The 24,621-nt window shown below is 38.1% G+C and overlaps 3 protein-coding genes across 3 annotated transcripts in view; 2 read left to right on the plus strand and 1 right to left on the minus strand.

Annotated features, from left to right (window-relative positions):
* The window catches only part of LOC139965322 (uncharacterized), a 40,404-nt gene extending 34,998 nt beyond the window's left edge, over window positions 1–5,406 (plus strand). The window contains exon 22 of the mRNA XM_071967562.1: window positions 924–5,406. Within this exon, the coding sequence (XP_071823663.1) occupies window positions 924–1,034 (111 nt within the window). The 3' untranslated portion in view covers window positions 1,035–5,406. The remainder of the gene's footprint in view (window positions 1–923) is intronic.
* On the minus strand, window positions 169–14,785 carry LOC139962074 (large ribosomal subunit protein uL3m-like). The gene is made up of 9 exons (XM_071961929.1): window positions 14,630–14,785; window positions 13,177–13,435; window positions 11,287–11,400; window positions 9,936–10,035; window positions 8,967–9,027; window positions 8,398–8,509; window positions 7,743–7,820; window positions 6,793–7,039; window positions 169–6,193 (listed from the first exon to the last, which is right to left on the minus strand). Exons 1-8 carry the CDS (start codon window positions 14,755–14,757, stop codon window positions 6,797–6,799), a joined length of 1,095 nt encoding a protein of 364 aa, XP_071818030.1. The 5' UTR covers window positions 14,758–14,785; the 3' UTR covers window positions 169–6,193; window positions 6,793–6,796.
* A 4,796-nt stretch (window positions 14,786–19,581) lies between these two features.
* LOC139962367 (uncharacterized) lies at window positions 19,582–23,192 on the plus strand. Its single transcript, XM_071962306.1, has 2 exons — window positions 19,582–19,821; window positions 19,987–23,192. Exon 2 carries the CDS (start codon window positions 20,178–20,180, stop codon window positions 23,175–23,177), a length of 3,000 nt encoding a protein of 999 aa, XP_071818407.1. The 5' UTR covers window positions 19,582–19,821; window positions 19,987–20,177; the 3' UTR covers window positions 23,178–23,192.
* Window positions 23,193–24,621: the final 1,429 nt, after the last annotated feature.

Here is a 24,621-nt window from a genome sequence, read left to right on the forward strand (position 1 = left end):
ATATATATATATATATATATATATATATATATATATATATATATATATATATATAGCTTACTTCAGTGTTTTGGTGTTACTAGTGAGTTGAATCATGGAAGTTTGGTAATTGAAAATCTGTTGCATAAAAACCATATTAAATCTCAAGATAACCACAGACACATCATATTATGAAGAATCTCTGTATTTATGGTCAGATTATCAACTCAGTGAACAAAGTAATGGCACAAACTTTTCCCTATTGAACTTAGAAATGGGAACACGAACTGTTTACATTGCCCTGGTGGGAGTTATATAACAACATTGAAAACGGAAAACCATACTGCTTGCTTGTATACCTTCCAGTCAAAGAATATTGCAAAGTTGTTGACAATTATGACAGAGAAGGAAAATATAACAAATGCTGGAAATGTAGGACACACTTGAGATTGTAATAGAATAAATATGGTAATAAAATCTTCTGCATAAAGGTAAAACTTATACTTGCTAGATCTATGGGTCTGAAATTTAACTGAGGAAGGTGTTTTAACCTTAGGTATTGGGGATGTTACTGCATTCTTCCAGAAGCTGGGTATGTGACATTGGTTTAATCTTTCATTACAAAATGTGTAAAAATGTCAGCTAGTTCAACAGAACAAAACTTAAAAACCCACCAAATCTATTCTAAAAGCCTTTAACAAGAAATGTATTAGATATTCTAGAAAATGGGAGTACTTCAAAACTACTGAAATATTTCTGTATGCTAGCATATAGATTGCAGCTTATACTACATATGGTTTTACTCTGTATGCCAGAGTAACATCCATTGCAAAGAAAGGGTCCTTCTGTGGTTTTAAAATTCTGACATTTTTATAACAGCAAGTCAGTCTGTGAGCAGTGTTAAAAATTGTAAAACATCTACTGTATCTCTCTCTCTTTATTAGACAACTTCTTTTGACAAGCTGAATGATTTGGTGGAGGAGTACAAGTCATCTAGGAGGAAGCCATGGTACCAGTCACCAGATGAAGGATCACGTCTAATAAAAGTGACTTAGTGGTTATCCCTGGTCTTACTAAGTGCAACTTGTAGGATAGCAGAAGCTATGTAGAGGAAGCTATAGTACCATTCAACAGATGAAGGGTCATGTCTAATAAAAGTGACTTAGTGGTTATCCCTGGTCTTACTAAGTGCAACTTGTGGTATAGCAGAAGCTACATAGTGGATGCTGTGGTACCAGTCACCAGATGAAGGGTCACGTCTAATAAAAGTGACTTAGTGGTTATCCCTGGTCTTACTAAGTGCAACTTGTAGGATAGCAAAAGCTATGTAGAGGAAGCTATAGTACCATTCAACAGATGAAGGGTCATGTCTAATAAAAGTGACTTAGTGGTTATCCCTGGTCTTAATAAGTGCAACTTGTAGGATAGCAGAAGCTATGTAGAGGAAGCTATAGTACCATTCAACAGATGAAGGATCATGTCTAATAAAAGTGACTTAGTGGTTATCCCTGGTCTTACTAAGTGCAACTTGTGGTATAGCAGAAGCTATGTAGAGGAAGCTAGAGTACCAGTCACCAGATGAAGGATCACGTCTAATAAAATTGACTTAGTGGTTATCCCTGGTATTAATAAGTGCAACTTGTGGTATAGCAGAAGCTATAGTACCATTCAACAGATGAAGGGTCATGTCTGATAATAGTGACTTTGTGGTTATCCCTGGTTTTAATAAGTGCAACTTGTGGTATAGCAGAAGCTATGTTGAGGAAGCTATAGTACCAGTCACCAGATGAAGGATCACGTCTGATAAAAGTGACTTAGTGGTTATCACTGGTCTTACTAAGTGCAACTTGTGGTATAGCAGAAGCTACATAGTGGAAGCCATGGTACCAGTCACCAGATGAAGGATCACGTCTGATAAAAGTGACTTAGTGGTTATCACTGGTCTTACTAAGTGCAACTTGTGGTATAGCAGAAGCTACATAGGGGAAGCCATGGTACCAGTCACCAGATGAAGGGTCACGTCTAATAAAAGCGACTTAGTGGTTATCACTGGTCTTACTAAGTGCAACTTGTGGTATAGCAGAAGCTACATAGGGGAAGCCATGGTACCAGTCACCAGATGAAGGGTCACGTCTAATAAAAGTGACTTAGTGGTTATCACTGGTCTTACTAAGTGCAACTTGTGGTATAGCAGAAGCTACATAGGGGAAGCCATGGTACCAGTCACCAGATGAAGGGTCACGTCTAATAAAAGTGACTTAGTGGTTATCCCTGGTCTTACTAAGTGCAACTTGTAGGATCGCAGAAGCTATGTAGAGGAAGCTATAGTACCATTCAACAGATGAAGGGTCACGTCTAATAAAAGTGACTTAGCGGTTATCCCTGGTCTTACTACTTTAGTGAAAATTGTGGTATAGCAGAAGCTATGTAGAGGAAGCTATAGTACCATTCAACAGATGAAGGGTAATATCTGATAAAAGTGACTTAGTGGTTATCCCTGGTCTTACTAAGTGCAACTTGTGGTATAGCAGAAGCTATGTAGAGGAAGCTATAGTACCAGTCACCAGATGAAGGATCACGTCTAATAAAATTGACTTAGTGGTTATCCCTGGTATTAATAAGTGCAACTTGTGGTATAGCAGAAGCTATAGTACCATTCAACAGATGAAGGGTCATGTCTGATAATAGTGACTTTGTGGTTATCCCTGGTTTTAATAAGTGCAACTTGTGGTATAGCAGAAGCTATGTTGAGGAAGCTATAGTACCAGTCACCAGATGAAGGATCACGTCTGATAAAAGTGACTTAGTGGTTATCACTGGTCTTACTAAGTGCAACTTGTGGTATAGCAGAAGCTACATAGGGGAAGCCATGGTACCAGTCACCAGATGAAGGGTCACGTCTAATAAAAGTGACTTAGTGGTTATCACTGGTCTTACTAAGTGCAACTTGTGGTATAGCAGAAGCTATGTAGAGGAAGCTATAGTACCAGTCACCAGATGAAGGATCACGTCTGATAAAAGTGACTTAGTGGTTATCACTGGTCTTACTAAGTGCAACTTGTGGTATAGCAGAAGCTACATAGGGGAAGCCATGGTACCAGTCACCAGATGAAGGGTCATGTCTAATAAAAGTGACTTAGTGGTTATCACTGGTCTTACTAAGTGCAACTTGTGGTATAGCAGAAGCTACATAGGGGAAGCCATGGTACCAGTCACCAGATGAAGGGTCACGTCTAATAAAAGTGACTTAGTGGTTATCCCTGGTCTTACTAAGTGCAACTTGTAGGATAGCAGAAGCTTATGTAGAGGAAGCTATAGTACCATTCAACAGATGAAGGATCATGTCTAATAAAAGTGACTTAGTGGTTATCCCTGGTCTTACTAAGTGCAACTTGTAGGATAGCAGAAGCTATGTAGAGGAAGCTATAGTACCATTCAACAGATGAAGGATCATGTCTAATAAAAGTGACTTAGTGGTTATCCCTGGTCTTACTAAGTGCAACTTGTAGGATAGCAGAAGCTATGTAGAGGAAGCTATAGTACCATTCAACAGATGAAGGATCATGTCTGATAATAGTGACTTTGTGGTAATACCTGGCCTTTCTAAGTGCAACTTGTAGGATAGCCTACTTTTGGTAGTGAGCCTAACACATCAGTGATAAACACACAAAATATTCTCCAAATGCGGCCTTTCTATGATTACCACCTGATGTAATTAATACCAATCACGCAACAGTGGTGGGCAGGTATGTATTCTGCTGACACTTAATACACTTTTAGTGTTGCTAGGACCCCCTACCACCAAATGTCATTCAATACAATCCAGAGGGAATTCCCAGGCATTTTTCAAGGCATTTTGTATACTATAAGTAATAAATGTATCTGTAGCATTTTCATCATTAAAACAAAGAGGTATATTGTTTTTAAAGTTTTATATCAATTTAAGAATCCTAACTTGCTTTAAATTCCTACTAACACCAGTAAAACAGCTATATCGACCTATATTGACTGTTAGGACTCGTACATTACAATATTCCTCCTAAGATGATACATTCCACACAAAAATATTTATTCAAAACCTTGTTAGGAGCTGTTTTACTGTGTTTGTGAATACTTCAGTATATATACATTCTGTATTTAGCACTGTCCCTTACTTCCTGAAATGTACTTTTATTTATTACCAGAGCTTGAAACCTCTAAACCCTTTTATTCATAATGAGGGCATTTCGATGAATTCTACTTTTTAATACATTGCACATATGTAAATGAATTCCAATATTCTTATAATGATGTGTTGTGTGAAAACATTTGTACAAAAGATTATTGTAGGATACATGTTAACCAAATCATCAGACTGAATGCAGCTGTTATCTGTAAAAAAAGTTTCCTTATAGGCATTAATGTGATTCATTCCATCTCAAAACACTAAATATTATTTATTAATGATCGTTTTTATTTATGCTATAGAGATACAATTTTGTGTACATAGATTCCAAGCATTATTCATTCTAATCTAATATTCTTTTGTTGTTCCTTTATGTACAGAACTGTTTTTAAGATGAATACAAAATGACAAATAAGAATGAGAATAGTATTTTGCTAGCAATATTTTGTCCAGTGTTGATTAAGCAACCATTATCCTATGATCAATATGAATCCTGCATAATAGTATGTTTACATGGGAATGACTAAGAGATTGTCTCTGTTACCCAATATTTCAAACCCACTCCAGTATATCTTAGAGTGGAACAAAAGATGTTAAGAGTACAAAAAGAACCACAGAAGAGATAAATTCCATTTGCAGTTCCATTTAATATTTCCTAAATATGGCTCACATTGTCACAGTTATGTAACACTGTAGAATATGTGAAACTGATATTAATCAGGTTCCATAGGTGTACAAAGAACATCAAACTTCACAAAATGAGATATGTAAGTTAAAATGCCTATTTTTAAAAACCCCACCCTCTCCTCTATCCCTCTCCTCCATCCCCCCCCCCAAAAAAAATGAAATATGTATGTTCAATGTTTATGATAAAATGGCCAAATAAGTTTTCTAAATTAGATAACCATAGAAAGTGCTTGTTTGTAAACTTTCACAGAAGAATGTCTTGTAGCATAGCTATATCGGAAGGTGATAATCATTGTCTATAAAATATGAATATCATAAATTTCTGTTCTATATTTCATTACTAAAACCATAAGGTATACATTGTTAGATGGATGACCTTTTACCATGACAGCCACACTAAGTACATGTTGTCTGAAATAAGGAATACATCAGGAACTATTCACGTATCTTTTCTATTATGGTTCGATAATCTAACATAAACATAAATACTGACCGTCGATAAGTAATGTTATCTTTGACTGGAAATATCTTAACATCAGAGCAGGTTCATGATATACTCAAATAATCCATCCTTCCCACAGGACTTACACCAAACTTTTCACAGGACTGTTGACAATTTGTGTGTGCTCTTTGTTTGCCAACCCGGCCCCCTACTCCTCCTTCTGTAGAAGGTATTGAACAGGGTGTAAGACAGGTCCACTATTGCTCTTACCAATTGTGATATTCTATATATTTGTTTCTCGCTTTAAAGGTATTGAAGACTCGCGCACAAAGAAACGTCTCATGCCGGTAATCTGACCTAGTTTCAAATGAGGTGTAACAGAAGAATTAGACACCACCATCGATCCCAGAAAATACACACACAGCTTGCTACTGTCATTAATTAGACACTAGTGAACAGTCAATACATGCAGCTACGGTCAATACCCACAACACAGTGTACATAGCAGTGATGGACATCTCAGGTCTAGATAAAAGATAACAAGGTATCACGTTTCATTACTGCCTGCATTTTGTAGCGACACGGAAAATACTTCACTTGCAAGCAATGGAAAGTTAACTTTTTCAGATGGCCGCACACGGTTTGGGGCAAGTCTTCAATGCCTTTAATTCAGTCCCTGTTCTTATATTTCTGAAAGGAGCAATTTGCGACAAGAAAAAACTAAAAATATGGAGGCAGGTAGGAAAATGTTCAGTTTCAGTCTGTGACGTTGATTTGAATACACCCGTACTGTGTATTATGTATGTCAAGACAATGGGTGAGCTATCTGTGTTCTTCACAAGCATACCAATCACTTCCAATCTGTGTAGATCTCAACATGGCTATCTCTGCGATTCTTCATTGATGTTGCTGATGGTCATCTGAGACGAAACAAAACATTTATTATACATTGGGGTCAAGCAATGTCCAAAAAAATAACATCACTCACACAGCAGAGTTGAAATTTTACTGGATCTAGTTTGCCACACTCTGAGATTATTGATTTTACTGGTCTTAGGAAAGTGGGCTGGTTGTATGATAAGGTCAATGTATTCACATATGCCAAGACACATCATCAGCAGCCAATGCTAATGAATAGGTAATGTTGAGACTGCAATACATATCTATAATGTATTACATTCTCAAAATTGTAATACATATCTATAATGTATCATTCCTCTAGCTATCACTGTCCAACCAGATGCTAGACATCCACACACATACCAAGTAAATGGTACTAAATGCATCCTAAACTGTTGTCATTAAAAACCATGATGATACAATAAAGCACAGAATGTGTCAATAGTTATAACATATATATAACAGTTTATGACTTTCCTGTCAAAGATAGTGATCTTGGGAAAAACTTGAAACATTAGGTTTGGTTCTCAGACATGACATTTATTCCTTACATAGAATGGGGTAACCCCCAAACTCATCAGCTTAATCTACCACTGCAAATTGAAGAAATGACTTATACCTCATCATCTCTCCTCCTCCTCCTCTTCTTCAAACGCTATGCTCTCCTGGAGCATCTCGTGAAGATCTTCATCGTACAGTTCCTCTGGTAGGGCGTCCCCATCTTCTGGGTAGTGAGTCGGAAACGGGGGAGGATCGTTCTCAAATCTGTTGTTCAAAGAATCTTTGATTTTGACAAAACCTCCTTTACTTCCGGAGACGTTCCCTTCCACGAAGATGATGTTGTGTCTCGTGTTGATTCGCCAAATCTGTCAGCGAGATCACAAGAGGTAGAAAACTGATTAATAACATACTCACATTACCAACATTATTGTGTACAGACTCTATAAGCAGGTTGCTCAGCACAGGGTGCAATGCATTCACCTCAAACCAGGAGTTGAGGTAGAAATGGTAGATTTGGGTGTCCAAATTTTTAAAGTGGGTGTCCTACCTTTTTGGGGCGACATGATGCCGAAGGCATCAATGTGATCGCGAAGAGATCACCCTTCACATAAGGTGTCTATGTGCCCCCCTTATGGGCCCTTGTTGGGGTTAAGGGGGAAAAAACCCCTTAGAAACCGTTTTTGAGATATCGGAGGGTAAAATGCAAGCTGTTTAGTTAGTCTAATATGAGATTTGATTGGTAAAATTAGGGAAAGTCGGAAGCAAAAAAAGAGAAAAACCAATACAATATTGACGTCGTTTTCTCATGTTTGTAACTCTATATATTTGCGTACTCAGTACTGAAAACTTTGCACGGAAAAATAGGCCTTCAGTTTGTGAAACTGGCCGTGCAAAAGACGGCTGGCTGCCTAAACCTCAAAACAGCTTTAAAGGATATTACAGGATATGCTAAGCACATGACTATAACCCTGTCCAGAGGTGTCAAGAAGAAATTACTTGAAATTGCTTGAAATTAATTGAAATTACCCAGGATCTAGTGAGCCCTCTTTCAACCTCTCTTCATCTTACCTTCAAACATCTTGTCCATCTCCACATGTTACCCATTGGCCCTGGCATTTTCTTTCCCTTCCAAATTCTACCTGGACTCTGCAAATAACAAAATAAGGAACTTAAAAGTAATGCCAAAAACTTAAAACAGAATATGTGACAGCGATTTGAGTACCAAGCTCCGACTGATTTCTGAATATATCTGCATTTTTTAAAATCCGCATCATTAATTCATATCACTTTAACCCATGTTGGCCCACCACATTAATACCACAGTATTATAAATCCTTTCTATTTTCTGTCCTTTATATGGTATTTCTCACAGTTGCAAGGCTGAAAAGTGTGTGTATTCCCTTATCTAGCTTCAAACTTATTTTTCAATATTACCATACATGCCCTGTCCCCACAGTTCAGCATCATATATTAGGAGTGTTAGCTCAGTGGTTAACGCTGGTGCCTTTCAATCATAAGGTCCGAGTTTGAGTCACTCCAAGATTAATGGTATGTAGTCTAGTTACAGACTTGTTGACAATTGACAATTCATAATCATGGACGTTAAATATGAATGAAAGAGACTGACTTCGGTCAGTTTGCGGCTTTGATAAGCCAATGATGGCTTCTTTGCGAGTTCCTGCTTGCAGGAGGATCTAAAATATATACATATGATGAAACTTACTCCTCCTCCGCCTGTAGCACCCATCCTCCGGTGAGTCTTTGTTTGTCCATGAGAGGCAGGTTGTCCCTTCATACCCCATCTCTTCATGACACCTTGGAAACCTTTACCTATCCTGATATTGATGAAGAGAGCAAAACTTATTAAATTATACACTGTACCCTCACTTGTTGATAAGGCGACAGTGGATAAAGAGCAACAGAACACAAGTCACTCGACGCTTCAGTTTTAAAAATAGAAACTGTGACGTTGAGGTCCACAAGACTTTTTTTAAGTCATGATCTCTTGGTCTCCTGACCAACATAAGGGAGCAGAGCTATCATTTATGTCTGTGAAATCTCAATTATTTTAGGCTTTGGACTTGTAAGAAATATGTAATCAGAGTAACACATGAAACATGAGTCATTTCAGGAAGTACATTTAATATCAGCCCTTCCTGTAGGAATATCCCTTTTATGATTCATTAACCATGCTTCCATATTACAAATGTCAGGTAGAGAAAGTGTACACTTTTGCAGTGTAATGTATAAAGACTATCACATGGGCAATAGTGTGAGATGAGCTATACTTACGTTTTGCCACAGCAGTCCACATACATTCCCGGTCTGAAATGTGTTGCATAAAGTGGAGTACCTAAAACAAAGCAGAACAGATATAAAAATTTAGTCTGCGATTGAGCATAATAAGACAACCATACTAGAACCTCTTTCATCTTCCATAAAAATAAAAGGAGAAGGCAAACATATTGACCTCATATTGACCTCCCCCTTCAGTCCTCTCCTAACAAACTTACTTCACCCCCTCCCTCCTTTTCCCACCCTAAAGTATTAACATAGGCAACAGTAGTGCAGGGATGTGCCCAGGATTTCCTGGGTGCCGGGTATACTGATTGCCGTCCTGGGGGAGGGATCTAAGGTGGACGGGGTGCCCCCTGCCCTTTGAGTAATTTTTCGATTTTTGAAGGTGCTCAGATGCCAAATGCTGGCACTTGTGTAGCTTTTTAAGCACATACCTAAGTACTAGTTTTGCTAACAATTTACATTTTTAATTTTTTTTTTTAGTGAAATATATTACGTACCTGGTAAAAGTTATTAGTTTGTTTCAAAGAGATTTTACAAGGGACCGATTGAGAGCCGTAAGTAATGTTTCTCGCATGCGTAACTGATGCATTATTAGTCTGTATGATTTTGGCATAGGCTAGGCCCAATTTATGTTGAATATATTGTTAGGAATGTCTGGATTTTAGATGCAAATAATGCTTGGCAGGATTCACAATTTTTAAGACAGTGCTGGGCGGTAATTTTTAGTGCTGGGCGGGGCCACCCAGTGCCGCCCAGCGTGGGCACATCCCGGGTAGTGTTACAAGGCACCAAGTCTAATGTCTTCTTTTGGTTTGTTGTATTCACTGCCCTTGTCAGGTCAGGTTGACAATGATGCTCATCCAACATCCCATGTCACAATATTAATCAATACATGTATAAAAGCAGCAGGAAATGAAAGTATATCAGTCAGTGTGGGCCAGAACTATCAAAATCAAATACCTGGTTGAATGGTAGAGTTCTCTGTAACGTAGAAGAGGACAGTCCTCTGTTTCAGGGGTACGCAGGCGTCATGAAACTTGTGAGTGAGACCTTTGTCCATCTGAAAAGGGGAAAAAAGTAGAAGAACATAACACGTTATGATTAGGCTAATAACTGTGTAACGAACCATCCAAAGCTATTGGGGAATCGTGATTCTTAGCTGTACAAGTGATCATCTAGTAGCTTGATTGGTATAGGCTCTAAGTAATCCAACGAATTAAGTCTCAAGAAGCAATCCTTCATGAAAATTCAACATCTCTAAGTATTTGAAATTCACAAATGCTACGGAAGCTTAAAAGTGCCATCAATATAAGAAAACTTTGCCCCAATAATCAACATTTTTCAGTAAATTATTTTTTAGATAACAAGTTAATACCTTTACATCAAAAATCACAAAATTGTTGGATTGCTCAGTTGCTTTAACTGAGCAATTGAACATTTTTTCTGCAATTTTCTTATGTTGATGGCACTTTTAAGCTTCCATAGAAATGCATTTGTAAATTGTAAGCAACTGCCACCAACAACAACACATTTGAGTGTCCTCAACTATTCATTTACTGATGAGTCTTTCACATTCTTAGTTGTATGATCTATTCAGTTGCCTCTCTTGTGAAGTTACAACACTGTGAACATTGCAAAGTGCAAACCTCTAATTTGAGTCTTATGTACCAACATAATCCTTAAAACATAAGAGATTGTTACATTAGTTGTACGATTCAACACTGTTTAAAGTGCAGACGTTAACCCCCGAAGGAGTGGCCGAAAAGTAAATTGACTGACAGAACAAGTCAACAGAAAGTACATTCACCAACAGGTAGACTTCCCACTAGATCTGGGGTGGGCAACCTACGGACCGCGGGCCACATGCGGCCTGCCAGTGATTTTTTTGCGGCCCGTGAGATGTCTGAAGAAAAATAAATCAATCTATTTTACATCATCACAAAAAACGAGCTAGCTGCTTAGAATTTATCGGCACTAATGATGCTGACATGTAGACCTATTATCCCCATTAATTATCAACTGTACTGTAATGACATTATGTTTTTGTGAATAGATTAAGTACACACACCTATTGCTTGAAAGTCCTTGGAATCAAAGGTTTGAAATCAACAGCAGGTCATTGGTTAGGTGCGGCCCAGTCAATTTTTCATGCCTTATATCTGGCCCATTCATTTAAAAAGGTTGCCCACCCATGCACTAGATCAATCGGCAATTTATTGACAGCTTTTTCTTCTCTCAATCAAAAAGAGATAAGCAGAAAACACAGACTTGTATAAAAAAGTAAGAGACAAGTCTTCAACATTATTCTTACATAAAGAGGAGAGGCATTCTTAGCTCCGACTTCGATGGCAGCATTCTTTCCAGTTTGATCATCACCTGGAGCTTCATCGGGAGGAACGTATCGGATCACATTACAATCTTGAATCTGAGGAATAACAAAAGTACAATTTATGGATTGACACAATCACGTAAGATAGTAACACATTATCTAACTTGACAGAATCACGTAAAGACTGCCGGTTTTATGTTTCATGGTTTTGAGGTGGTCCAAAGACAGAAATGTCTTCAGTGTACTGTACATACAGAAAATATTCGTATTTAAGTTTTGGTTTCCCTCTTTACCAGTTACCTCCACCTGTGACCATCCTTGCACAGGTTATTTACAAAGATTTAGAGGGATTCTCTGATGAATGTTAATGGAATGCTATGTTGCAGAGTACAGACAACTGTAGCTATATTCAGTCTTGCATTTATTAAGAACAGCAAATTTTAGAAAAAACCCCATCAAGTACTGTACTGCTTAACTGATAACAATTGTTAATGTCAGAGGCAGGTAACAAATATATGTTAGATTAATAACCTATTGACTAGAGAGTACCAGTTCACCTCCTCAAAATTGTGAAGATTGGCTAAGGCTTACTTAAATGTGTGAACAAACAGAGTCCACACACTGGTGCTGTTAGTCGTATTCCATTAAACACCAGTAATCGCGATTACACTTTGGATGTTCGATTAAATTGCGCTCAAAACCTAAGTTGCGATTTACTGCACTACAAGCTAGCACTACACATAATTTACATTTGAAAATAGCCTAAACTATCAGAAACAACACTAAAGCAGTTTGTCAACAAATATCGCAAAAGTATACAGGTTCTCACAATGCTACACTAGCACTGTGCTGTGTTACAAAATTGGCAAGCACCTGCTCCGGTTAGATTCATGCCTTTGCTTGTCAGTTATACTCTTGTTCTACAGTGGCAACATTCAGTCCTAGCAAAGTTTTATCATTGCACAAAATTACAAATTCATAACTTATTAATCTTTTACGATTGCCAAAGTATTGTCATCTCTTCAAACATGTTTACAACTACATCAATACTGGCCTGGTTCACATTTATAGGATGTCTGATAGAGTGTGTCAATTGCAGTGTAGTTTCATTTCAATGTGCAAAATATGTGCCTGCTATAGCGCTAGGCTAGAGCCTAGCCTAGAACGTTCTTTTCCAGAAATCTCTTGCATACTACACATCACACCCGTACAAAGAGTTACATCTAAGTTCATTATTTGCATGTTTGCTTTCATTAGTGCTAATAGTTGTTGTAGCCTGTACATTTATTCAAACATTTTTATTTACGATTCATGTATGATTTTTGAGAAACCTTGTAGATTGAAGGTTGTTCACAGTCTTTGTTTGGTAGATGTTGATTTAGACCCCATGCATTAAGACACAAAAGAACAAATAATGAGAGTGCACCATGGGAAAAGATTTCTTTGTACTGTCTTTCTGCAATGTAAAGATAACAGTGATGAGGTCATAACTGGAACCGAGTAATGGCGAGAAGAGCTATTCGATTAATCGACAAAAGAAAGAGTCGACTATCAGCACTACCACACACCCTAAAAGACTACAGATGTTTGCAAAACATCTTGTTGTAATTTGTCAAAGAACATACACTGTGGGGTGATTTCACTGAGATTTTTCATGAAAATGGAAATCCCTTGCTGTACCTATACCAAATCACTATTTATCACATAACATTGTAACAAGAAGGAATCTGGATGTTCCAAGTTATGGCTATCGTACTTAGGATGATGTTTGGCAACTTCAGCTGAGTTTCTGAGGTTTGTAATGCTGCATTATCAATTGGACTTGATTTGTTTCATGTTATATATTGCAATAAAACTTCATATTCTCCTTACCTGTAGAGCTGTGGTGACAAATTTCTTTCCAGATTTAGTCCACATTGGGTACATACCCAGTTTGACTGCTATCAGACCAGTTCTTTTAGATCCCGGTTTCCAGTCTTGTCTGGGCCAAGGAGAATCTTTTAAAGGACTTGGGCCAAACTGGTGCTTAAGAAGGTTCCATTGGTATACAAACTTTTGGTTTTCTGATGTGAGTGTGTTATCATAGTAAGAGCGGTGTTGTATGAGGTGACTGCAAGTACAGGCTTTTAATCTGAGAAGACAGTAAGCAATGCATGGTCTGAATGCATACTTGTGCAAAAACAGGCATGTAAGAAAGACACATGTACTGTATATGCAAGATCCTGAATTCTGTTCCTGTTACACTTACAGTGATATGCAGGAAGATCATCAACTTCACATGCATGCAGTGCACAAAGAATTATTCAATTATACCTCATATCTTACATTCCTTTTGAAATAACATGTTTCTTTTATAAATGTTTTAAATAGTTATTAAATGAGATTGAGATGCGGGCGGACCACAGTACGAGGAACAGACAGGTCCAAAATATATGCAACGCCCTGCACATGACCAACTCTAAATCTATGTAAGTTCTGACAGAGACATGTTGTGATTAAATGTTAGTACAGCATTGTAGAGATATAAGCTTGATTAGCCTACAGGACATAAAATATAAGGCTTTTTTTAGTGGATACATATAGGTGTATTACAAGAAGCAAGGTTTAAACAGCAAAAAGGAAAAACAGTGTGACAGCTTATCAATTACTATTCACTTACAACTGATACAATTAGGCTACCCACTAACAATAGAGCTTAATGATCTGGACAGTAAGCCTATAGGCTATAGTATAGCCCTTACAGTAGTTACTGTAATGTGAATGCTAGCCCTAGCCTTGTTATGCGAAATTATCTTGCCTTTGCTTTGTGAAAAAACCCACAATGTTAACTTAATTTTATTGTTAGGCCTAAACCCTATGCCTAAGTATCTACTAAGACTGAGTAACACTACACTGAAATATAACTACCAAGTGCTATAGTAATTAATTGTATTACCACTAGGCCTAGGCCTACTACTACTACTAGTACTAGTACCAGTAACAATAACGATTATTCACATGCGATCATGGGTCTTAGTTCACTCTTCTGTAATACAATCATGAGTTCACATGAATTTCCATATGCCCTGCAATACGTAGAGTGATAATTTAGTTATTATTTCGCAAAACAAGTACAGCACGAGTATGTAGGCCGTTAGGCCTATACTAAGTTAGGGTAGGCCTAGGCCTAGGCTAAATATATTTCTACAGTTATTTATTGTAGGCATAACGTTAGGCGCGGTAGTACTAGTACTAGTAGCACGAATTTGGAAACGACTGAGGCCGAAGACGGAAGTGCTATCGAATTTGACTGAACATAAAGATATTTTGATAAGCCTCTACCAACCTTTGTACAAAATTTTCTCCGATTTGTGTATTTCTTCCTTGTATGACAGAAAACTTAACCACTTTAAGGAGGCTGTTTCGCATGCTAGTGAGACACCAGGAGGTCGCCATTTTCCTTTTTTTTTGCATATTTATAACTGTATCTATATGAATATTCACGACAAACATTCAACCAATCAACCAATTGCACTGAATAGAACAAGTGGGTGGATCACGAAAAACTTTTAATCGATGTGTAGGCTATTGTTCGGTAATTGTCTCATAGGCTTAGGAAGATTTTCAACATGGAGTGGGGGGGGGGGGGAGGGGCTGGGATCAGGCGCGTTTAGTCAGGATTTCGTCATGGGGACATATGTACTCCAGGGGCCAGCCGTAGGCCCTGTTGGATTGGGTCCTTTGGCAACGCTGCGATTGCGGACGGAAGCTATGAGGTGTTTACGAAATTGTGGACATTAGAATGAAGTGTTTAACTATCTTTATATGGCATTGGATGGGCAATTTATAGATCACAATTTGACCATTTTTTGTAATAATAGCCTGATTCAGTTTTAACCCCATGATCAGACTAACGGCCGGTTGTTCGATGATACAGAGGGCTTGTACTAGGTGGGAAGGATGGATGATGGTAGAGGTTACTTGGGACTTCATGGAACAATAATTCCACTCAAGATGTTCCACATGAAGTGCTAATGGACAATTATATCTACGATGGGTGAGCGTGGAGCGCTCCGCATAAAAAAGCCCCTTTTAAAGACATTTTAGAAATGTTTCCTTTCTTTTTACATGTAAAAGTTATCCATTATATTAAAATTCCCTCCTGATGTCTCTCGTCTCCTTCTCTTTCCTCTACTTTTTACCTTTTATTCGACCCACTCAATTGGGGGATGGGGGGTGGGTGGGTCTGAACCCCGTAACCCCCGTGGCTACGCACCTGGCCTTTTAGGGAGCTTTTAAACCATTCTTCGGTAGTGGGTGTGAGATCTATTAATAAGTCATGAATGATGATTCACTCATATGACGTAGCTGACTAGTACATATCTTCCACATAAGAATAAGTACTCTATTCAAATCTCGTCTGAAGACGCATCTTTTTTAAACTGTTTTTAAATTGTCATAATTTTTGTTTTTGCGATTTGGACTATTCATCGCAGTGTATATATCATTGGTGGTTGTTTTTAACTGAACTTTTCTCCACTGGCTACATTGATTTTACATGTATTGTAAGGTTACTCTTTCCATTGTATTTTTTACTGATTTATTTTTATACATTGTGTTTAGTTTTAAGATTTATTCTATTTTTTATAAAGCGCATTGATGCCGGTGCTTATTGCGCTACATAAGTGTTTGGTATTATTATTATTACTATTATTATATTGTCTGCTAAAGTCGCACGTGTTGGTGGAAAACGTTAAGTGGTATCATTATTTTGAGGGAGAGAGCATTGGCGTATCCAGGATTTGTAACATATAGAACGTTATATAACGCGATTGGATGGTCTAACTGGAGGGGTTCCTATGGCAAGCCGTTTTAACATTTACCTCTCTATTCTACTTAAGTAGAATTAATTCTACTTAAGTTGAATACAATTAAGCTTAAGTGAAATGAATTGCACTTAAGTAGAATTTCATTTTACTTAAGCTTAATTGTATTCCACTTAAGTGGAATTCATATAAGCTTAAGTTCAAACGGTTTTTGTCTACATCGTATTTTACTAAAGTAAAATACAATTCTACTTAAGTAAAATACAATTCTGCTTAAGTAAAATTCAATTCTACTTAAGTAAATGCAATTCTGCTTAAGTAAAATTCAATTCTACTTAGTAAAACGCTATTCTACTTAAGCAAAATGGCTTTTCAATTTCACTTAAGCTAAATTGCATTTTACTTAAGTGAAATAAAATTACGCTTAAGTGAAATGTGATTGGTCAATCTATTTCACTTAAGTAAAATGCAATTTAGCTTAAGTGAAATGTGATTGGTCAATCAGTATGCTACTCATTGCGTCACTGTACTTGCCGCGAAGTCCGACTTTGTATACTATTATAGGTACCTCACCACGTGTTCATCCGCTCGATAGGTTAACCATTGTCAGAAAAGAGGTAAAAGTACCTAACGTAAAGCTTGTTTAAGCATGTTATCATTTACTGTCATCGTTTTTTCTGCCTTTATATGAAAGAGCATAATTTTAAGTACAGATGGTGTGAAAATAGGGAGGATCGAAGGTGATATAAACCATTTTAAAAATCTTTGGTTAAATGTTGATATTACTCCGAACGAGCATATGGAAGGGTTCAGTGTGATAAACTTGCTCCTCTTCTAGCTCATAATCTAAACGGTCATGATATGGAAGTTTGCAAGTGCCATGATAGGCCAAGAACACAGCTATCATGTGGTGGGTAGGATGTACCAGATGAAAACTTCTATCTATGCTTTGGCAGGTCTTGAAAGTGACGAGTTTAGTGTGTAAGTCAATGGAACAATTAATTGTGATGCGAGACCTATAGAGTTACGTTCAAGACGTACTAGTTACGTAACCATTTGCGGCCATTCCCCCATACTGCGATACTTATCCAGCTTTCGTTGTGTATATACGAACATAACACCATACTTACCCTTAGCAAATGAAGCAAAGCTATGTTTATCACTGAGTCTGAACGTTAGACATTTGGTAAATGCAGCCAGCCAATAAATCGTTGCAAACTGTTGCTGATGCAGTTGGAAAAGCACTTTTGAGGGCAAGGGAACGACTACAACACGACATACCACCAATCATTGGTACTAGTAGTAGAAGTACCACAAGGCATGGTACCATGTAAACATTGCCCCCAGACCAACTACTTCTCCGCACGAGGTAAATGTTATAACGGCTTGCCATATACTTCAAATCCACTTAAGCTAAATTGTATTTTACTTAAGTAGAATTGAATTTTACTTAAGTAAAATGCAATTGTATTCTACTTAAGTAAAATACAATTCTACTTAAGTAGAATACAATTTAGCTTAAGTTGAATTCAATTTCACTGAAGCTTAATTGTATTCTACTTAAGTAAAATACAATTTTACTTAAGAAAAATTCATTTAGCTTAAGTGAAAAAGAATGACATTTTTACTTAAGCTAAATTCAAGTTTACTTAAGTAGAATTGCATTTTACTTAAGTAGAATACAATTAAGCTTAAGTGAAATTGAATTTAACTTAAGCTTAAAAGAAAGTGGTAATTTTACTTAAGTGGAATACAATTAAACTTAAGTAAAATACAATTCTACTTAAGTGCAATTAATTTCACTTAAGCTTAATTGTATTCTACTTAAGTGGAATTGGTTCTACTTAAGTAGAATAACGAGGTAAATGTTAAAACGGCTTGCCATAGGTTCCTGGCCTCTCTTTGGGAAAGGATTTCTTTTGAAAGGGGGCTTAGATACAAATTGGTGTTTAAATTTCGGTTAGTTTACTCGGCAAAAAAGGTCTGAATAGCAACTAGGGATATGCATGTCATTGTATGAACATAGTAATGAGATACCCAAAGTCTCATCATTGATGTAACAACTGACCATGGATGTGCCGACTGGCTTCGCGGTCACACCCCACACCCTCCATAGCTACACCCCTGCATAAGTTATGCCTCAAAAATTAAGAATTTAACACAAAATGCAAATCATTCAACTGGATGTCTTTTTTTTTGTCTTCTGTTAAAATGACAACACTTGCTTTAATCAACTGCTAAACACACAAACAAGTTTAATACCACAATCCGAAAGACTGGCTTGAATTTCTCTCATACGCATTATTTGTTCATGCATGTAAATTTGCAAAAATCTGACAGCTTATCTGAAACATTTTACACACAACCCATACATACAGTGAACATAGCACTACCTCCATCCTTATTTCTATTAATATTTTGTTGAGTCTTAATTATTCCCACTGCGGCCTCAGTGTTTGACAGTCACTATACTAAAAGTCTTCGTTATAGCATCATGTATATACTGGCAGTAAACGGTTAGGTTTATAATGAGATATATCAGGATCTGTTGATAACTTGTAGATTAATATTAATAATAATCGAATGCATATACTGTAATATCATGGTGCACTTGTGCAGACTATGGACGATGCACGTCAAGCATGCAGGAACTCAGAATCAACACTCGGTGGTATATACACTCTGTATATAACCATTTATAAATATACTACAATACAATTATCGATCATTATTTATTATAAAGGTTTATTTTCTCATTTATGACAAAACCATTGCAACCTTTGCCTCCCTAAAAGAAAAGCATATGTACAGTGATCGCCTTTCTTCTACTTTTAAATCATATGCAAGTGAACATATATATACATTAAATGCCCTTTCGATTACTTTCTCGACAGTGTTAGTTGATTGTAAAAACAGGAAACGGGAAACGATTGTGAGGTTAATTTTTCCGAGCGTAATTGTCTTTCTGAGTAAGCGATGTTTTTACTTTCATGGAGCGGAAATCCCAGGTGTTTAAGGTCGTGGCAAAGTACATATACAGTATGACGTATCATTATTTATTTAAACATTTGGCATAACATTAAAATAAGAAAGTCTTAATTGTTTGTTGTTTGATTACGAACACTATATCCTTTTGAAAATATTCTCAGGTAATAAGGAACATAGTCTAATTTGAACCTAATTTTCAAAGGAAGCAAACCATTAGTCATTTTTATTTGAAATTACCTATGGGGGAAGGGCGGGGGGGGGGCACTAAAAGGAAACGATTTTGAAATTGAATATATCTGCATGATCATTGACTTCGGGGAAAATACCATAAAGTTTTGACGTAAATTGTTGTCAAGAGCCAGAATTAAAGAAATAGTGCAAACTGAAAATAGTCAAAATGTTATGTAACTATACGCGAATTGATTTCTCAGTTCTGTAAGTGAAAGCAAAGATTGAATTAATTAATTCGTTAAGAATCGCCTGTAAACGCGCTCACACGATATGTTGTTTGTGTATTGTTACGAAGTGTGCGTCATGTAAAGTTGCAGTGCTACTGCGCGTGTGCGTGTTTGTGCGAGTGTGCGTGCGTGCGTGAGTATGTGTTTGAAATTTGTTGTTTTCGTTGGTTCTGTCTTTACGTTCATTTACCGTAATTTGAGTTCAGTCGATATCAAGAACGCATTGAAGCAAGATGTATTTTCCAGTGTTAAACCAAAGATTTTATGTAAGTTGTGTTTTTATTGATATAACGTTGTATATTTGTTGCATACATGATTATTTATTCTGTATGATTTGGATTTATGTATTTATTCTTCAATAATTGACTTATTCATTAATCGATTTCCTGATTGTTTAATTACAAACGTATGTTTCGTTTTTATTTATTTAGTTACCAGATTGACAGACTGACAGATTAACAGATTAGCAGATTAACAGATTAACAGATAGTTACCAGATATCAAAGCTAATAAACCACGAATCGACTCAACATTTCTTCTGCGTTGAATAATCTTTGGATTACAGGAATACGGCCTAAAGAAATCTATATTGATTTACAGTAAATAAAATCTATAATTGAAGATGTCAACGGACGAGGCCCTTACGATGAAGACGCTGCTAATACGGCGCAGGAATAAGAAGGGGACCTTGACTAGAGCAATTAATTCTATTTCTACTCTCATTAGAGAGGACGCAGGAGTAGACTCTGTGAAGGAACTCTTAGAGAAAGCGAATAAAATTTTAGAAGCAATAGAAGAGGCCCATCAAGCTGTGATTGAAAAGCTTTTGGAAGAAGATAAGTTTATTTTGGAAGAAGAATGGATGGCGGACGTAGTCAGCAAGTTCATCGCCGTAAAGATCGAAGTCGAGAGGTATGTAGACCTAAGCAGAAAAGGGCCCGAGAGGATCTCAGAAGCTCCCGAAGGCGACGAGGAAAAGAGGTTAACCGACAATGATGATAACGGTATTTTTACTAAGAATAGTAACGTTAGTCATTGTGTTAGCTCTAAGGAAGTTAATGATATTACCGATGGTAATAATAGTAACGTAGACATGAAGAATGGTGAAGGTCTTCCACATTTAAGTTCAAATAGGTATAGTTCTAGTTGTGATTCCAACTATGTATTCGGGTTTAACGAACTCAAATTGGCATTAGAGTTACCGAAGGCTGAGGTATTTGAGTTTAATGGAGACCCCACAGATTATTGGTACTTCATAACCAATTTCGAAGTTAACGTGGCAAGTAAATTGAGCGGTGATGCCGCGCGTTTGCAGTATTTGCTGCAGCTATGTAAAGGTAAAGCGCGTTTCTGCATCGAAAGTTGCGCGCTTCTAGGTGACGAAGGTTACGAAAGCGCGAAGGCAATTTTGAAACGTCAATTTGGTCAACCGCATCTGATTCTGAATTCTTTGATGAGTAAATTGGTTAATCGCAAAACGATTAAGGCTAATGACGGAGAAAGCTTGTGGAAGCTCATATCCGAAATGCAGAGGTGTTACGTTACCTTAACTCAGATGGGGTATGTAAATGACCTAAATTCAACAAGTAACCTTCTTAAGATTCACAGTTTGTTACCTGTTTATCTTCAAACTGGGTGGGCAAATGTCGCCCAAAAGATACATGAGAGTAGAGAACCAGAATTTAATGACCTTCTATCGTATCTGACAGGTCAAGCTGAAATTTCGTCTAACATGTTTGGTAGGAATATAGGTAAGTCGAGTAGCGTGGTGAGTGACGAGAAACCTCGCGTGAAATCTAATTTTATGAAAGGTAGATCTCTTAAGTGTTTTGCCTGTGATGATGATCATAGAATTTTTGACTGTGAGTCGTTCTGCAACATGAGTTACAACCAGAGGCTAGACATTGTTAGGACAAAGAGGTTGTGTTTTAGGTGTCTATTTCCTGGTCATTCGGTGGCTAAATGTAGAAGGGATACCGTTTGCACGTTCTGTCAGTCTAACAAACACAATGATCTACTTCATCCTCCACCCAATCAAGAGAATATCTCTGTTATGTCAAACACCGCTGTTTGTGGTAGTAACGTTTTCTTGAGAATTCTGCCGGTTACAGTGACCGGTAACAATGGTAATCGAGTGCACACCCTGGCTATTTTGGACAGTGGGTCAGACACTACTCTGTGTTCAGAATCCCTTAGGAAGAAGTTGGGTGTAAAGGGAAAACCGACGTCTTACACGTCTTCGACGGTTAACGGAGTCGAACCTAAGATCGGTTCAACATTTGATATTACCGTTAAAGGGGAGAATGAAAGTAATGATTTGTCAATAACTGCTCTTTCTGTTCCAAAACTACCCAATAGTGATGATAGTGTCCCCTCTGCTCGTGACCTCAACCGGTGGCAACATTTGAAACTTATTCCCTGGGGGGATATCTCAAGATACAACCTTGATCTACTAATAGGGGCGGATGTTCCCGAAGCATTTTGGGTTATGGATGAGAGGCGTGGTGGAACGGGGGATCCGTATGGAGTAAAGACACCCCTTGGTTGGTCTGTTATGGGTCCTACAGGTTTCAGTGGTCGTAGCGATAGAAAGAACATCCATCGTATATCTTGTTGCTCGAATGGAGAGATCTTAAGTTTACTTAAAAGTTCTTGGTCTGTAGACGATGCGAGTATTGGTGAAGGTGATTCTGTCCAAGACAAGAGAGCCAAAGGTATATTAGAATCTACTGCCTCACTTACTAGTGAAGGTCACTACCAGATAGGACTTCTGTGGAAGGACGATTACCATTTCTTACCTTCCAATAAACCGTTAGCTGAATCACGTCTAAGAAACATAAAACGTAAGCTATTAAGAGACAATGTAATGCGTCAAAAGTATACAGAAACCGTAGAAGGTTACATTGCGAAAGGTTATGCCGAACGGGTTCAAGGTGAAGGTAAGGCTGGTAATGTTTGGTATCTGCCTCACCATCCAGTTGTTCATCCCCACAAAGACAAGGTCAGAGTAGTCTATGATTGTGCAGCGAAGTGGAGGGATACTTCATTAAACTCGTGTTTATTGAAAGGCCCAGACACGATAAACAGTCTCGTGGGTGTTCTCCACAGATTTAGGCAGCAGCGAATTGCACTAGTTGCTGACGTAGAGGCAATGTTTCACCAAGTGCAGGTGATAAGCGAAGACCGCGATGTCTTCAGGTTCTTGTGGTGGCCTGGCGGTAATCTAGAAAGTGAACCGCTTGAATATAGAATGACGGTGCATCTCTTTGGTGCCACGTCAAGTCCAGCTTGCGCCGGCTATGCGTTACAGCGTACGGCCAGGGACAACGAGTTACATAATCAGGACATTGTAGGTAAGAAAGCCATTCAGTTCATAAGGAACAACTTTTATGTAGACGATCTTCTGGCTTCAGTCGATGATCCAACTGTTGCAATAGAAGTTGTGGAACGCATTAGAAGTATTTTAAGTAAGGGCGGCTTTAGACTCACGAAGTGGGTTAGTAACGATCGTGCCGTTCTCCAAAGCATCCCAGAGTCCGAAAGAGCTCCAAATTTACGTAATAGCCTGGAGACTCTTCCAACTGAGCGAACACTGGGAGTGAGTTGGAATGCCGAAAATTGACAATTTCCTATTCAACGTGTCGTTGCCCGACAAACCCTTTACAAGGCGAGGGTTATTGTCAATATCAAGCTCGATCTTTGACCCATTGGGTTTTGCTGCTCCCTTTGTTGTCATTGCTCGGTGCCTCTTACAAGATATTTGTCGCAAAGGGTCTGATTGGGACAAACCCTTGACGGACGAAGAACTTGTGACATGGAAGAAGTGGCTTCAAAATGTTCCTCTTCTTTCATCTATACAGATCCCTCGTTGGCTACAGTTAGATAACGCACAGTGCGTCCAGCTTCACGTGTTTTGTGACGCATCTCAGAGAGGATATGCTGCAGTGGCATATCTCCGCGTGATAGGTGCTGACAGTAAAGCAAGCTGCTCATTCATTCAAGGAAAGGCCAAAGTCAGCCCAATGAAGCCCGTGTCTATTCCTAGGCTCGAGTTAATGGGCGCGGTTCTTGCAGTGACGTTGTACACGTCGATCAAACAAGAGATTAGGTTTGATCTCGATGATGTTATATTTTGGACGGACTCAATGATTGTCCTTGGGTACATTCGCAACGAGGATAAGCGGTTTAAAACCTTCGTTGCAAACCGAGTGTCCAAGATTCATGATTTGTCCTCTCCAAATCAATGGCGACATGTAGGCTCCAAAGAAAACCCAGCCGATGATGGCTCGAGGGGTACGTATGATTTGGGAACGTGGCTCTCCGGCCCAAGTTTCCTTTCGAAGAAAGAAAGCGCATGGCCTTCACTGAATCATGATGATATTGATTTGTCTGGAGACACAGAAATAGGAAAGTCTGTTGTTCTTAATGTAACTACTTTAGTTAATGATAATTTTTCTGAGCAGTTAATCTCCAGGTTTTCATCGTGGACCAAGTTAGTCAAGGTGTTAGCTTGGGTCTTTCGCTTTGTTAATAAGTGTAGAGGTTCATTGGCAGCAAGTGGCATAAATCTGTCTGTATCAGAAATCGAAGCGAGTGAAACTACCATAATTTCGTGGGTCCAAAAATCGGCGTTTAAATCCTGGCAGCGTGACCAGCGATTATTTAAACTCAAACCCATTCTTCTTGGAAATGTACTTAGAGCGGGGGGTCGTCTCGACAATGCTGATTTGGGAAATGACGTTAAGCACCCAATTATCTTGCCCCCTAGGGGAGCAGTAGTCACACTCATTATTAGATATTATCATGAGTCGGTAGGTCATGGTGGTTTGGCCATGACGTTAAGTGCCATTCGGCAAAAGTTTTGGCTACTGAATGGTCGAACAGCAGTGAAGAGTGTAGTAAGTAAGTGCGTTATTTGTCGTAAGATCCTTGCACGGCCTTCTTGTCAGATAATGGCCACATTGCCTTTGGAGAGAGTCTCCTCTGACAAACCTCCTTTTAGTTTTGTCGGCGTGGACTATTTTGGGCCATTCGAAGCGAAAAGAGGTCGCTCGACCGTAAAGAGG

This window comes from Apostichopus japonicus, chromosome 3 (genome assembly GCF_037975245.1).
Source record: "Apostichopus japonicus isolate 1M-3 chromosome 3, ASM3797524v1, whole genome shotgun sequence".
Taxonomy (NCBI): domain Eukaryota; kingdom Metazoa; phylum Echinodermata; class Holothuroidea; order Aspidochirotida; family Stichopodidae; genus Apostichopus; species Apostichopus japonicus.